The following is a 15,952-nucleotide window of genomic DNA, read 5'->3' on the forward strand; positions in this document are numbered from 1 at the left end:
ACCACTCATATATCAACCCAAGAAGACAAAACCACAAGCTTTCTATGGCATTACATTCTACAATCTACAAATCAAAATTTCCGTCAAAAATATGTTGAAATATGACTAAATCATCAAAGAATCCTAGATCAATAGTTGTCCTCATCACATTATCGCTGTCAAGGCTATTTCATAGGCCTGGAGATTTTGGGTTTTTGCCCCGTTCCCATTAACTAGCAAACAAGAAAAACGAGAAATAAACAGCTAGCACATCCAAATACATACAAATTCAACCTTCATTATCTCATCACAGCAAACAGTGTATTTTACATAACCCATGAAACACGTCTTAACAACAATATTACAGTGCCAATATGCAGATAACATAAACACAAACGGTACTAAAACAATGCAAACCCAGTTTGCTTATTTACGCAACTGCGAGCATCCTAAGGTACGGATACAAACTCAAACAGCAGACTGAAATAACTGACTCAGACCAAAACACCTCTGATCTGGTCATCAGAGCCCAATTCTTACTGCAGAACTAGGCATTCTTGTGTCCCAGTCACCATAGCGCATGGGGGGTTGTTAATGGCATCCACGTCCTCAAGAGATTCAGATTTGCCATCAGAGTCTTCGAGTGAGCCATGAGTAGCAATGGCTTCAGAGATGAAAGCATACACTTCCTGGAACCTTTCTTCAGAGAGGGAGACCTCAGCAAGGAGCCTCCAAGCATTTTCCTCAGACGCCTCTTCAAAGTCCTTCTTCCTCTTTAACACCATGTGCCCACTAATCTCCCATACAGCCGGGTTTACTTGGGTGTCCAGAAGCTCAGCACTAACTTCCCCAAGAGCTTGTTTCTCAGCATAACACTGTTAATCACATAGGACCCAAAAAACCATGAGGGCAATTGATGATAACTAATAATGTTAGCAAACCAACTAGTAGTAAATATTTTATAAAAAAATGTCGCACAAAATAAATACATTTCAAAACAATTTACCTGTGGGAAGAGGAAGATACGCCTTCCACAATCAGCAATGAGGACATTGTAAGGGACGTTGTGATCTTGAAGGCACATGCAGGCATCTGAAACAGTGTTTGATAAATCTTGCAGAGTATTTCCGCCCTCAAAGACAAGACCTCTGACTGGATAATTCAGCAGCTTAGAGATTTTCACCCCACCATCCGATGAGGTTATCTTCTCGGTGGGAGCCTTCTCAATAGGGAAGGGCACAGACAAGTAGTAAGCCTGCTCCAAAGAATATATTAATTTGCCTTTCCCTCACTAAATCATAGCTAATGGTACAAATATACAAATGATCCAAACATATAATTTAAGTTCATGGAGTAAGCAAGAGTAGATGATAGATACCTGGAAGTGAAGGTGGTTGATGGTGGCAAATGCACCCAAGCTGTTATAACCCAACCTGAAGTATGGATTTCCAGCTTCTGCTGCCATGTGAAGAGCAAGCAAGAAGCTGTCACGGTCAATCCTTTGCGGCAGGCACTCAAAAATACGAGGGATCAGAAGCACATGCCCGTATTCAATAGGACTAACCTGTTAAATTGCATGTAACAACACAGAATCTTACTAAATGCTAGCTCAAGCAAATCTCAAAGAAACAAAGAGTTAAACATCAAGAAAGTAACATACATTGATGGCAACAACACTAGGAGCATTATCAGCATCAACCAGAGCGTTTGGGAAGAACTGGACTTCACCATCTTCGCTTGCCTCAAACTGGAAGAGCACCTCTTCTTGCCCAACTTTAGTGAAGTTGAATTTGTTACCATCAAAGGGCTGGAGAACCTTATCAACGCGGAACTCGGTGGGCCTCTTCTTAAGATGGCGACCCTCATTCAGCTGGGCAATGAAACCATGCTGACCCGGAATCACCTACACCAAATATATTGCAAAAATTGGTAAAAACCCATATGCCCCAGTTCAATAAGTACTCAAATCTTCTTCATCCTAAACAAGGGAGACTGAAATGAGACCTTAGTTTCACAGGCAGTGACATCATAGCGAAAGAGCCCTCTCTGCATGCGATCCTCCCACTACAATGAAATTGGAATCAACTTGAGCTCACGCTTGATTTTATACAACCACCAACAAACAAAAAGAGACATAATTTTTGGTTCATTCTTCCTCAAAATATAAAATTTATACCTCCCCAAGGAGCAGTGAGTCCAGAAAGGCCACGGGAGGCTCTCTGTTCTCAAATTCGGGAAAACCCTTGTCGCAGACAGCCTTGTTCAGCTTCTTGAAAGCATATAAAGGCAGCTTTGCCCCTAAAATCAAAATCCAAAACATCTTACAATCAAAAACCCCCGATACCAAACAAATCAAAATCCCACACAAACTACACCCATTTAGTAACAAAGCATTTCAAACAATACCCACAAAACAAATTAACCTCAAAAACCAAAAACCAACACATACACCAAAAATTAAACCTTAAAATCCACATGGAAAAAATGAATTTCAACAAATACCTTGAATGCAACACTTGTTGAGACAGTTACGGCCACATCCCCCTCCGCGGCGAGCAACCTCTTCTGACTCATCCTTCTGGTAATTCGAAACAACAGTAGGAACCCTCTTGATCCTCAACATCTTTTCGTTCTTTCTTTGTTTTTTTTCTTCTTCTTATAACTTAACAAAATAAACCAAAATACCCAGACACCCAACAACAACAAAGATTGAAACTTTCGCTTAAACCCAGATCTAAAATCGCTCTTAAGAACCCAAAAACAACAAGAACAACAAGAAAAGCAAAGTCTTAAAAGGCAAGGCTAGGTTTGTAAATGGTGCTAAAAGATTGAAAATTAAAAAAAAAAACTAATATAGTACTAGTAGCGAAGAAAGAGCAGCGTGACCACCACCAGCAAGGAAGAGCAGGTCAGAAGGGCTACCGCCTTCGGAAGGCAAAGCGCCACGCCCGCCGTGCGGCGAAGGGTTGCTCTCAATTACACAACCCTTTCGTCGTACTGCTCGGACATGAATTAGAGGCCGTGAAAATCTGTGTATAGCCGTGATGTCTACAACTTGTCTATCCTGGGTATTACCCCCTCCTACATACAATTCTTCAACACCGCTTTCTTTTCTTCTTCTTTGAAATAGTAAAACTTACGAACCAAAGCTTTGAGAATTTGAGGATTTTCTCAGTCACTGGCTTTTGAGAGAGCAATATTTTTTTTTTTTTTGCGGGGTGTGTTGTGTGAAACTTTTGGGGTGATGATGGGGTTGTTATATAGATAAAGAAAAGCGGTAGTTGTGGTTGTGGTTTGGCCGTGGTTTGTGTTTGTGTTTGTGTTGTGTGTCTGTAGTTCTATTGGGTTTCTAGTGGTCTTGGTGCTATACATACACTAGGTTTAAAATACAACACAGAACACAATTATTGAGAGAGAGAGAGGTTTCCAAATCATGAGTCCCACCGGTGAAACCTTTATGTACGTTCAATTGTTGTTTTGCCGTAAAAAAAGGGACCACATAGGCGTACGGATGGGATTAAAAACTGAGAGACGTACTATCTATGTTCTTAATATTTTTATATACAATAAATTAAATGGGATAATTTTTTATTAGTACAAATCTGAACCCATTATGTGAATTATTTTTCCGTTCATCTATAATAATCGATAATTATCTGTTATTTAAAATTTATTGTAAAAATATTATAAATATAATATTTTTAAAAAAAATATTACTTCTTTTAAAATAATAATAATAAATTTATGTTAGTGATAAACTAATATGAAATTGACTAATCATAATTTTTTACTTCACCAAATTGTATATAAATTTTATGGATATTTATCTTATAATTAGAATTCATTGTAATTTGGATATTTGATGAGCTATATTAATAAAATAAAAAAAGTAACAAATTTTAAATTAATTATTGTTAGAGGTTTTTATTTGTTTTTATACTAAGGCTTCATTTGGGAGTTCATAAGGGAATGAAATAGAATAAAATTGAATGATCATAAAGGAATGGAAATGAATAAAATGGAATGGAATGGAATGTAATGTATTTAAGTAAGGGAAAGGAATGAAAAAGAATGGAATGGAATGGAATGGAATTAAGTAACCTTGATTGGATGTTTTAAAATAAAGGAATGGAAAAGAATGAAAATGAATAGAATGTAAGTAATCTTATTTGGGAGTAATATGAAGAGAATGGAATTGAATCATTTTATGACAATATTATTATTAGACCCCTATTTTAAAATAAAGAATTGAATATATAGGAGTAATTTGGGAGTTTTAATAAAAAAAATCATTAAATCTAATTTCATTCCCTCCCATTTCTCCCAATTTCGGGGGGAATGAAAATTTGACGTTTTAAGGGAATAGAGATGAATGAATGTTCCCTCCTACCCATTTCATTTCCTCCTACTTAAACTCCCAAATAAGGGAATAGGCTTTCCATTCCCTCCATTAAAACTCCCAAACAAGAGAATGGAAGAATATTCTAAAATGATTCTTTTCATTCATTTCCATTACATTCCATTCCCTCCTCCCAAACGAGACCTAAGAGGTCTTCCATGCTAAGGAAAAATGCTATTTTAATGTAAAAAAAATTATTGAAAAACTATAATCTTTTATTAAGTTGTAGTTTTAAGAACCTATTAAATAGTATTTATTACTTTGTTTGTCTTGATGTTACATTTGATAACACTTTCAGTAAAATATATTCAAGTGTTTTGTGTGACACGTAAAATTTTTCAAATACAAACCATCAAAACCACTACTTAATCAACATAACCACCAGATTGGGGGAGAGCCATTGTGGGGTTTTGTTAAATGTTTTAATAATTTTTTCAAGGAAAAACATTTTACAAAAAATTTTATAGTCAATAGAAAACATTTTCAAGTTTGACTAAATTTTACAATAAAATAAACACGGTAAAATTCTAAAAATATTTTTCGTAAAATATTGCACAACAAAGCATATATGTAAAAAAAAAAAAAAAATGCATATAAATAAGTATTTTAAGTTGAAATAATAATAATAATCTTGTGTCCAAAATTTTAGTATGGATTATAAATTCTCAAGGTTAATTGTATTCTATTGATTCTTTAATTGACATGTCACAAATAAGCCCTATGTTAGAAATGTTACGTGAACCACCGCGTACCTTTGGTGCAATAGTCACTCCACAAGTATAAATACTTTTGGGGTGTGAGAGGTAAGAACCAGGATTCAAGTCTTCAAGCAGGAGTTTCACACACATATATACTTAGATTATACTAATGTAAAATTTCTATCTTGTATAAAAAAAAAATTTAAAAAAAATGTTACATGAAATTTATATGGAATGATTCTAAGTATTTAAATAGATTCTAAACAAATATTAATTGGTTGCTATTTTGTGGGATGATTCTGAGTATCTAAAGATTATAAAATTTTCTTTTAAGAGAATATTCTAAATTTATTCGGTTTATTTTGACATTAACATTATTAGGATAATGAATCATCTTTTAAAAGGCATTTTTTAGAAAATTATTTCATTTTTTTTATTTGGTACCAACTTTAAAATGAGTTGGAAAACTATCTCAACTTTCCTTATTTAGTTTCATGTGAAATAAAATTATTTTCTTTATTTAACTTTGCGTGAAATATAATTGTTTTCTAGAAAATAATTTTTCTTTGACCCATTTTTTTATATTACCAAACACCAAAAAAAAAAAAAAAAGTGAAAAATTATTTTCACATAAGGTTTTCATTGAAACAAAGCATAAAAAATATTAATTAGCTTTTATCGATTTTTTAGAATTATACATTCACATATATATATTTGAAACCAAGGTTATCAATTTCGTACCGTACCAGGCGGAATATACCGTACCGACCAGCAATCCGATATGCTCGACCCCCTGTTTCGTACCGAAAAAAATACCGGCCATACTGGCCAATTTTGGGCAATACCGGCCGGTACAGAAAAAAGTTTTTTTTTTTTTTTTAAGTTTTGTAATTTTTGAATTTTTGTTAGGACAAAATGATAACTTATTTGCATTAACTTATAAGTATTATTTGTTTTCTTAGTATGCAATGGTAACTTTTAAGCTTTCTATTTTATTTTTTATTTTTTTTCCCTTTTAATTGATACTAAGGTCTAAAACCATGAATAATTAGTTCTGAATTGAGGAAATGTTTTATGGTAAACTTTTATATTTATTATAATATATATATACACAGACACATATATACATACATATATATATATATATATTTATAAATATAAAAAATAGCGGTAAATCCGAAACGGTACACCAATATTGACCGATATCCGAAATATATCATATCGATGACTAAACCGATACGACCTCCGATACAGTATTGACATCCTTGTTTGAAACTATGCCAAATTAATTGCCCCCTTTTTTGTTTCTTTTTTTATCTTTTGAGTCTTCGGAGTTCGGACTCTTCGGAGGCTTGGAGTAGGTACGGCCGGCTAGTCATACAAATTTACTGTAGGTTACAAAATAGGTTGTCCTTTATACGGCCACAATTTTATTTTTCCCTTTTCTTGGGGAAGAATTAATCTAGCCACAATTAGTTTTTCTTTTCTTTTTTTTTTTAGGGAATTTCCACAATTAGCTGGTACAGAAAAAAGAGCATGGTTTTGATTGTTTATTAGTCATGTTCCCATTGTAGGACCAGGTTTGATTTTTTTTTTTTAGGAAACTACCACTACTTTTCTTAACTACCACTACTTTTCCTATAGAAATGTTTTGTGCAAAAAAAAAAAAAACAAAAAACTTTTAAAATAGTTTATGGTACTAGATTTTTCTAGATCTTTTTTAATCCATTTAAATTTCAATTATATAATTATCCTCAAACATAATATATAAGTTCTATTTGAGTAAAATAAGAACAATCTTTGGGACCATTCGTCATAACTCACAAGTGTAATATTTACTTTTATAACAATCACAAATTACAATTTTAATGGTGTAAAAATCATGTATGAGTAGCCTTATTACAATGAAAATTTTTTTTCAGTAATACTTATGGGTTAAGCAATATGTGGGAATCAGAAATGGAATCGTTTAGTTGATGTTGGAAAAGAAATTTGGATATGAATTTGACGCCACCAACCAATTTCGTTACTATCTCCTTTATAATGAAAATTCTCCCGTACGTATATTCTAGTCTTCAACAAAAAGCACAACATGGTTTAAATGTATGGTCCCCATAAAATGGATTAATTCCTTGAATCTCTTTGAGTTTATTCCGGTATAATATTCTTAGTATCCTTTTTGACATGGTATTCTCAGAATATTGAGAATATATGAATAATGATATTATCCTTAGAAGAGTCAAGAGTCAAGCTCAATTGTAGCTTATTGGTTTTATTCAGTCAATTAAGGTTTGTTATTCAACCGATTAATGAGGCTGCTATTATGGGTTTCAATTACCTCAATTGGTATAGGTTTTTTTTTTTTTTTTTTTGATAGTTGAACGAGAGATTTAAAGTTCAAATCCTGTCACCGAAAACTAATTGATGTTTTAGCCTAATAATAAAGAGTAATCGTCATGAAAATTCTATTGTATCTAAAAATAAAAAGTTGTCATTATTCCACAGACAAATGGTAAACAAATTATATATTGTTAGAAATACTAATTGTTTCTTAATAATAAAAAATATTTTCACCTATAGGATTTGGTCTATTGTATGAAATAATAATTGTCTCAGAATAACAAATATATTTTTCATCTATAGAAATTGGACTAAGTACAATTTTTCTAATTCAAAATTAAAGAGTTGTAAATTTCTCTTTCAAAATTTTAAGATAAGTCAATTTCAACCTTCTACCTATTAAAGAAGTTGCATGTAAAACAAAAGGAATCTTTTTTTCTAGAATGTGTAACAAAAAAATCTTATCGTAACACATAAACGAATTATATATGAACTGTATCTTTTTCTCAAAAAAAAAAAAAAATATATATATATATATATATATATATGAATTGTATCTCAATAATAAAATTAGTGCAAACAAATTATATATGAATTGTATCTTAATAATAAAACTAGTGTGTAACGGTACAATTAAAACAAAAACCATCACAATTAGTTTTTTTTTTTTTTTTTTTTTAAAGCAATCACAATTATAAGGTCTAATTTTTAAAATATGTAATGATTTCTCATTATCTATTTATTATATACATATATATAATTTAGAATTTAATTAAATTTAAACTTTTCGATTTTTGCATCAAATAATTCACTTGCTACAAAAATTAAAAATTAGATAAACATGTGGGCAAAATTGGACTCCGATTAAAATCCAATTTAGAATCTAATTAAATTTATACTCTTCAATTTTATTTTCAACTAACTTGTAACTCCATGTATATGCATGGATATACTTAAAAATATACAATAAGATACATAGTATAATTCCTACATATATAATTTAAATATTATAAATAGTCATTCTTATATTTTGTTAACTCTTTAAAAATTTTGTAGAAATATTATTAGGTCAAAAATGTAAATTATCTATGTTTATTTTTTTTATTACTTCTTAATTTTTGTTATTGTGAAACACTTTTTTTCTTTCTTTTTATATTGCTCATTAATTCTAGACTCTTTAATTTTTGTACTTAATAACTCACATAGATGAATATTTATGATGTGGTCCACATTTGACTCAAAATTAATAAATAAAATTTTCTCTAAATAATAATAATTTATGACACATATCGCAAAAATTGACTTCATTTGTAGAATCTAATTGGATTTTTTCTAAGTTTTGGCTTTATATATATAATTCTCTTGGTACAAAAATTAAAAAATTAGATGATACACGTAGCGCAAAATTGAGAATCCAATTGAAATTTAATGGGGTTTTCTCTGAACTTAATTTTTTAATATGTACTAGTTGTTAACTTGTGCTTTGCAAGGTCTTTATTTATTTATTTTATTTTATTTTATGAATTTGTAAATATTATAAGTAGATACGTATAAGAAAGTGATAGTTTTTGTTAATAATAATATTTATTATTGTTAGGCAGTTTTTATATATATAGAGCTAAATTTGTTAGAAACTTTTATTCCCTTTGAAAGGATAAGTTATAAATATCATAATGAAAGAAATTATTAGATACACCCGATAATTAAGTTAGCAATGTCCAATGTTTTCTTCGCTCAATAATATAATACAAAGCAATAATATAATACAAAGCAATCAATATCGTACTAAAAACTGTTGCGATTTGGCTAAGAAGTGCAATAATTTGATATTATTATATGTTGGTATATCAATTCAAGATTACAACTATTAGTTTGTTAGTAGCCTTCATAAATAAAAGTTCATATTAAGACCAATAATATTTTGGAAAACGCAGCTATAGACCTTAAAAACGCAGCTATAGGTTATGAGCCGCATTTCTATAGCTGTGTTTTCAAACGCGGCCTATCCTGCGCGACAATATCACCCTATAGCTGTGTTTTATACTCCCTATATCTGTGTTTTTCCACCACCCATAAGCTGAGACCTATAGTTGCGTTTTTGTAAAAAACACAGCTATAGACCCGATTTGGACTGCGCTTAAAACTTGGTTATAAACTGGACCTATAGCTGCGTTTTTGTAAAAAAAATGTTGCTATGGTCTTAGCCTATAGCTGTGTTTTAAACACAGCCAAAGTGGGTCTATAACCACGTTTTTTACAAAAAAAGGCAACTGTAGGTCTCAGCTTATGGGTTGTGGAAAAACGCAGCTATAGGGTGAGAGGAGGGAGTACACATTTATAGTACTCCAGGAGTACACAATAATTTCTCTAATAGGTTTATGGAAAATTTTCCACTTTCCATATTCATTGTTAGTTTTTTTTTTTTTTTTTTTCACTTGAAAAAGATAATAATTTATTGTTGTCATTTTTTCTCAATTAAATCACTGAATTTATTAATTTTTTTCACTTATATTGTAAGTATAAGATCAACTGGTTGTTATTCCCCAAGAAAATGAATAAAACCTATTTAAGTTGTGGGTTCCAATTAGTTCAACTAATAAAATTTCTGATACTTGAATAAAATATCTGAGATTCAAACCCTACTTGCACGAAAAATCGATTGATGTCTTGGTTTGATGATAAAGAGCTATCATCAAGAGCGGTCAGAGCAAATGCCATATGTTGAAATTCTCTATATAAAAAAAATTAATAATGTGGGTTCCAATTATCTCAATTGGTAAAGTTTTTGATAGTTGAATAATAGATCTGGGGTTCAATCCTCTCCTACACTAGAAACCAATTGGTATCTTAGTCTGATGATAAATAACACAATCATCAGAAGCAGTTGAAACTTTATAATAATAATAATAAAAATGACCTATTTAAGTTGTATTTATTTCCTTTTTCTTCCCACTTGAATTTTATAAGCAACCGATTGTAATGCTCATAGAAAATTAATTTATTGTTTTCAATTTTTTCCCATTTAATCATGGTGCTTATAATTTTTTTTTTTTCTTCTCATTTCAATTGTACTATGGACTAATATATTGCCAAACAAAAAAAAGGGTAAATTACAAATTACAACCCTAAAGTTTGAGGGTGTTTGGACTTTGGATTTTACACCTTGAAGTTTCAGAATTTGGATTTTATCCCTAAAGTCTGGAGGCTTTTAGATTTTACACCATAATGTTTCAAAATTTGGATTTTACCCCCTAAATTTTAAGGGAATTTGAATTTTACTCCCTCCAGTTTTGGGATATTTGGATTTTACATTCTAAAATTTCAGAATTTAGAGATGTAAAATTCAAACAACCAAACTTTAGAAGTAATATCCAAATTTTGAAACGTCATAATGTAAAATTCAAATACCCTCAAACTTTAGAGGGTAAAATCCAAGTTTTGAAACTTTAAAGTGTAAAATCAAAACACCCCCAAACTTTAAGGGTGTAATTTGTAATTTGCCCAAAAATTTATTGCCATACACATTTATTTATTTATTTGGGTCTCACTTAGAAACTAACCTCCATGCACAAATGTTTTTTGCCATATACAATTAATTTTGCTTCCATAAAAAAAAAAATATTTATATATATATTGGCCAAATTAATAATGAACATTTAAGGGTGAGTTTTAAATTCTCGTTTATTATTGACATATGAAAAATATATTAAATATAGAGTAATGTTATAACCACAAACAATTTTGCAAACTATTGATGTGGCAAATTCTTTTATATATATATATATATATATATTTATATAAAATAGAAATTCTACTCTAACCTAATTTAAGTGTATATATGTGTGAAATTCCCTCCTGGAGACCTGAATCCCGACCCTTACCCCCCACACTCTACAAGCACTTATACTTGTAAAGTGACCATCGCACCAAGGGTATGCGGTAGTTGATGTGGCAAATTCTTATTAGTTCTAATATGGGTCTACTACTAACATCACATTTATGTTTACCAATAAAGAGATGCTACATCCACAACATTTTTACAATATTTTCACAATAAATTGCAGGTAGTTAGTTGTTATTGGTTCAAATTTAAACCTAACACTAAGATTACTTTTTTACTCCAACAATAACAACCAGTAACAACCTGTCATTTAGGATTTGTTGTAAAAATGTTGTGGACATATCATTTCTCTTACCAATAATTATTAGAAAATTACTAAAACCACATCAGTAGTTTGTAAAAATTTTGTAAAATAATTTGTGTTTATAGCATTACTCTTAAATATATTGACACATGTCAAAGGTTTTATATTATGGGAAAATTACTACTTGCCTCGTGGCATGATTTGTCCATATCATTTTAAATAAATAGAATGTTGTGCCACTTGTTGCATTATTGTGCATCCACTAGTTTGAGGGATCTAACTTTTATCATATACTAGTGTGTAATCTCCCATGCATATGCATGGGTACAATTAAAAACAATCACAATTATATATAGTTTTTAGAAAAAATTCAAATCTATATATATAATAATAGGTGAAGTTGAGAGAAACTCAAATTAAATTCTAAATTATAGTTCCAATTTTGCGCCATGTGTTTCAAATTATTTGTTCTCAAAGAGTTTTATTTCTTAATTTTAGAATCAAATATGAGACTACATCATAAATATTCATCCAAGTGAGTTATTAAGTAATGTAAGGACTCAATTTGTAACGACCCAAAATGATGTTGGGTTCGCACGTAAAAAGGCCCAAACAATATCATTTATAGAGCGTGGGTTTGAAAGGCTAGGCCTTGGTCATCGGACGGTGGTTTGTCGTGGTGTTCATACAGAATTAAATCGTGTTCGCTCGAGGAGTCTTTCTCCTGGAGGCGGACTGGGAGGCTCTGGTTTTTGACCTTCTTTCCTAGCCCCTTTTCCGGATTACTTGCTTCTCATTTTATATTAGCCTGCATCCCTTATCCTGCATCCACGTGTAAGATCGACTTTCCAAGACTGATACTTGTCCCATCAACCCATACCCAAAGTGGTTGGAGGTGGTTGTAAAAGCTGAAGAGCATGGCTCTGTTAGGTGCAGAATGCTTTATTGCAATACTGGCAGCCTTTTACTTGTGCTGTTTCTGCACTGTGATCACTCTTCCTTTTAGGGGCATTTATGGCATGCCGAGCAGGAGCTCGTCCTCAGCCATTTCCTTAGACCATCCTCGACTCTCATGGTGCGTCCTCGACCCTGTATCTCCTCGGCGCAGGCCTTGGGCCTTAACATGGAATGGGCTGGAGTCACAAACTCTCTGGCCCCACAAGTACAAAAACCAAAGAATTTAGAATAAATTAATCGAAAAAAAAAAGTGTTTCACAATAATAATAAAAACAAAAAAAAATGGACAATTTACATTTTATACCTAATAATATCTTTACAAAAGTTTTTAAAGGGTTAACAAAATATAAAAATGACTATCAACAGTATTTCAATTATATATATATATATATATATATATATATAGATAATAGGTGAAACTGAGAGAAACTCAAATTAAATTTCAAATTAAAGTTCCAATTTTGTGCCATATGTCCTAAATTACTTATTCTCAAAGAGTTTTATTTCTTAATTTTAGAATCAAATGTGGGACTACATCATAAATATTCATCTAAGTGAGTTATTAAGTACAAAAACCAAAGAGTCTAGAAATATTTGAATCGTAAAAAAAAAAAAAAAAAAAAAAAAAAAAAAAAAAAAAAAAGTGCTTCAAAATAATAATAATAAACGGACAATTTACATTTTATACTTAATAATATCTTTACAAATTTTTTTTAAAAGTTAACAAAATATAAAAATGACTATCAATAGTATTTCAATTATATATATATATATATATATATATAGGAATTATTGTATTAGCTTACACTTTTTTAAAATCATACATTTCTAAAAAAAATATGTAATAGTTTTTCATTATTTATATATATAATTTAGAATTTAATTAGTTTTAGACTCTTTAATTTTTTTTCACCCAATAATTCACTTGCCACAAAAATTTTTAAAAAAAAAATAAATGAACATGTGGCAGAAAATTGGACTGTAGTTGAAATCCAATTTAGAATCTAATTGAAATTGAACTCATCGATTTTTACACTCAATAATTCACTTGGCATAAAATTAAAAATTAAATGGGATATATGGCGCAAAATTGAGAATCCAATTAAAATCCAATTGGATTTTCTCTAAGCTTTGGCTATTTATATATACTAACTTGTAACTCTATGCATATGCATGAATATACTTAAAAGATATACATATTATAATTCTTACATATATAATTTAAATATTATTGATAGTCATTCTTATATTTTTTTAACTCTTTAAAATGTCCTGTAAGAATATTGTTAGATAGAAAATGTAAATTGTCAATTTTTTTAAAAATATTTATGTTCATTAACTCTAAACTCTTTGGTTTTTTTACACAATAACTCACTTAAATAGATATTTATGATGTGATCCAACATTTGACTCCAAAAACTCTCTTTAGAAATAAATAATTTATGACACATGGCACAAAATTGGACATCAATTATAGAATCTAATTAGATTTTTTCTAAACTTTACCTATTAATTTATATATATATATATATATATATATATTATGGGCAAATTGCTACTTGCCATGTGGCATGATTTTTTTTATTACATCATTTTAAATAAATAGAATGGTGCGGCACCTATAACAGTATTGGGCATCTACCAGTTTGAAGGATCCAACTTTTATAATATACATGAACTGCTCCCTTGGAAAGACATTAAAGAAATCTCAGATTTCCAAGTGGTCGTCGAAGGTTCATTATTAATTGAAAAAAATTATGAGTATTGGATGTTTATTGCATTTTGTTTTTGTTTTGATTCATAAAGAATTGAAATTTAGTGGGAAAGTTATAGTGACAGTAAATGGTCAGATCTAGAGATGGTCAGTTTTTGGGGACTCACGTTTGAGAAATGATTTTTGGGGGAAGGAGATTATCGGTGGTTTTGTTTTTGGGAGAAGGAGATGGGTAGTGTTTGGAAGGAGATGGGTAATGATGAGGCCGTGAAATCACCAGTGAGCCGCACAGTCCACGCTCGCCGCAACTAGCAACCTGCAAAGAAAAAGAAAGTGATCTTGCCGTGAGCACCGGTGTGGTGTCAACCAAATACTCTCCGACGATCAAGTTAGAATTGTTCTCAACTCTAGAGTGCTAGAGAGGGTGTTTTTTGCGTACCTTGATTTGCGAGAGTATTCAAACTTTTATAGTAGAAGAAAGTCGGTCTTTCCTCCTTGGACTAGAAGTCTTTTCCTTGTAGGACTCTTTTTCCTGAAATCCCAAACGTGATGAGCAAATATTTCCTTGTAGAGTGAGTCTTTTCATTAAGGCGGATCTTCTAGAATTGCCCTTGTGCGGACCTCCTGATTTTCTGGGATTCCCTTGGATTTTAAACGTGCGTATCAAGCATTTTAAGCGAGACTAAGCCTTGGGTCCTTGCTTAACGTCGGCCCATGATTTCGAATCCGTTAGGCCCAAATGTTGCACAATTTCTTACCCATCAGGTAATGTTTGAGAGATATGAGAAGAGAGAGGACTTGAGTTTGGATTTTTGGAGAAGGAAATGGAGATCGGTAGGAGAGAGTTTTGTTATTATTGGGTTCTAATTTTTGTTTTTAGAAGAAGTATCGGGTGGAAAAATAGTGAGAAATAGATTTTTTTTTTTTTTTTTTTTTTAAATAGTGCTGACATGGAAAAATGTAAGAGCTCCAAATCCTTCGGGGCAAGCTCTAAAGAAGTAAAAAAAAGTTAAAAATAAGTAAGAGGTTTATGTTATATAGTATTTATAGGTTATAAATAGATAGATATAAATAATATATTTTCATTTATATCTTTTGAAGAATTTGTATGTGTAACAAAAGAAATTCTAACGTAACACACGATGTGACCTTAATAAATTTTAATAAATTTAGTGTAAAAAAAATTAATGATTAAAAATTTTATATTTTATGAAATACTCATTGGCTCTTAATACTAAAATATATTTTCACCTCTAGAATTTGGTCTACTGTATGAAATATTAATTGTATCATAATAATAAAATATATTCTTCATCTATAAATTTTGGATTAAATTCAATTTATCTAATTCAAAATCACAGGCTTGCAATTTTCTCTTTGAAATTTTTAAAAGATGTCAATTTTAACTTTCTATCTATTAAAGAATTAGTGTGTAATCTCATGCATATGTACGGGTACATTTAAAAATAATCACAATTACATATATAAATGAGTTCAAATTAAATTTCGTGTAAGAATTATAACTTACACATTTTTTATGCCATGAATTTCTAAAATATGTAATAAGTTCTCATTTTATATATATATATATATATATATATATGATTTAGAATTTAATCGGATTTAAACTCTTCGGTTTTTGCATCCAATAATTCACTTACCACAAAAATTAAAAAATTAGATGGGACATATGACACAAAATCGAACTCCAATTAAAATT

General features: G+C 30.5%; 1 protein-coding gene across 1 annotated transcript; it reads right to left on the bottom strand.

Annotated features, from left to right (window-relative positions):
- Positions 1-257: 257 nt before the first annotated feature.
- Positions 258-3,340, bottom strand: LOC126694533 (GDP-L-galactose phosphorylase 2). Its single transcript, XM_050390866.1, has 7 exons — positions 2,482-3,340; positions 2,156-2,277; positions 1,984-2,043; positions 1,640-1,882; positions 1,358-1,543; positions 986-1,234; positions 258-854 (listed from the first exon to the last, which is right to left on the bottom strand). Exons 1-7 carry the CDS (start codon positions 2,600-2,602, stop codon positions 516-518), a joined length of 1,320 nt encoding a protein of 439 aa, XP_050246823.1. The 5' UTR covers positions 2,603-3,340; the 3' UTR covers positions 258-515.
- Between the last annotated feature and the right edge of the window lie 12,612 nt (positions 3,341-15,952).

The sequence above is a fragment of the Quercus robur genome, chromosome 8, assembly GCF_932294415.1.
Source record: "Quercus robur chromosome 8, dhQueRobu3.1, whole genome shotgun sequence".
NCBI classification, from domain to species: domain Eukaryota; kingdom Viridiplantae; phylum Streptophyta; class Magnoliopsida; order Fagales; family Fagaceae; genus Quercus; species Quercus robur.

What these genes read in the sequence shown, in the direction of transcription:
- LOC126694533 (XM_050390866.1), bottom strand. Translation starts at nt 2,602, where the DNA reads ATGTTGAGGATCAAGAGGGTTCCTACTGTTGTTTCGAATTACCAGAAG. An exon ending in CTAGTGTTGTTGCCATCAAT is followed by an intron (nt 1,544 to 1,639) that starts GTATGTTACTTT and finishes GCAATTTAACAG; the next exon opens with GTTAGTCCTATTGAATACGG. An exon ending in GTATCTTCCTCTTCCCACAG is followed by an intron (nt 855 to 985) that starts GTAAATTGTTTT and finishes TGTGATTAACAG; the next exon opens with TGTTATGCTGAGAAACAAGC.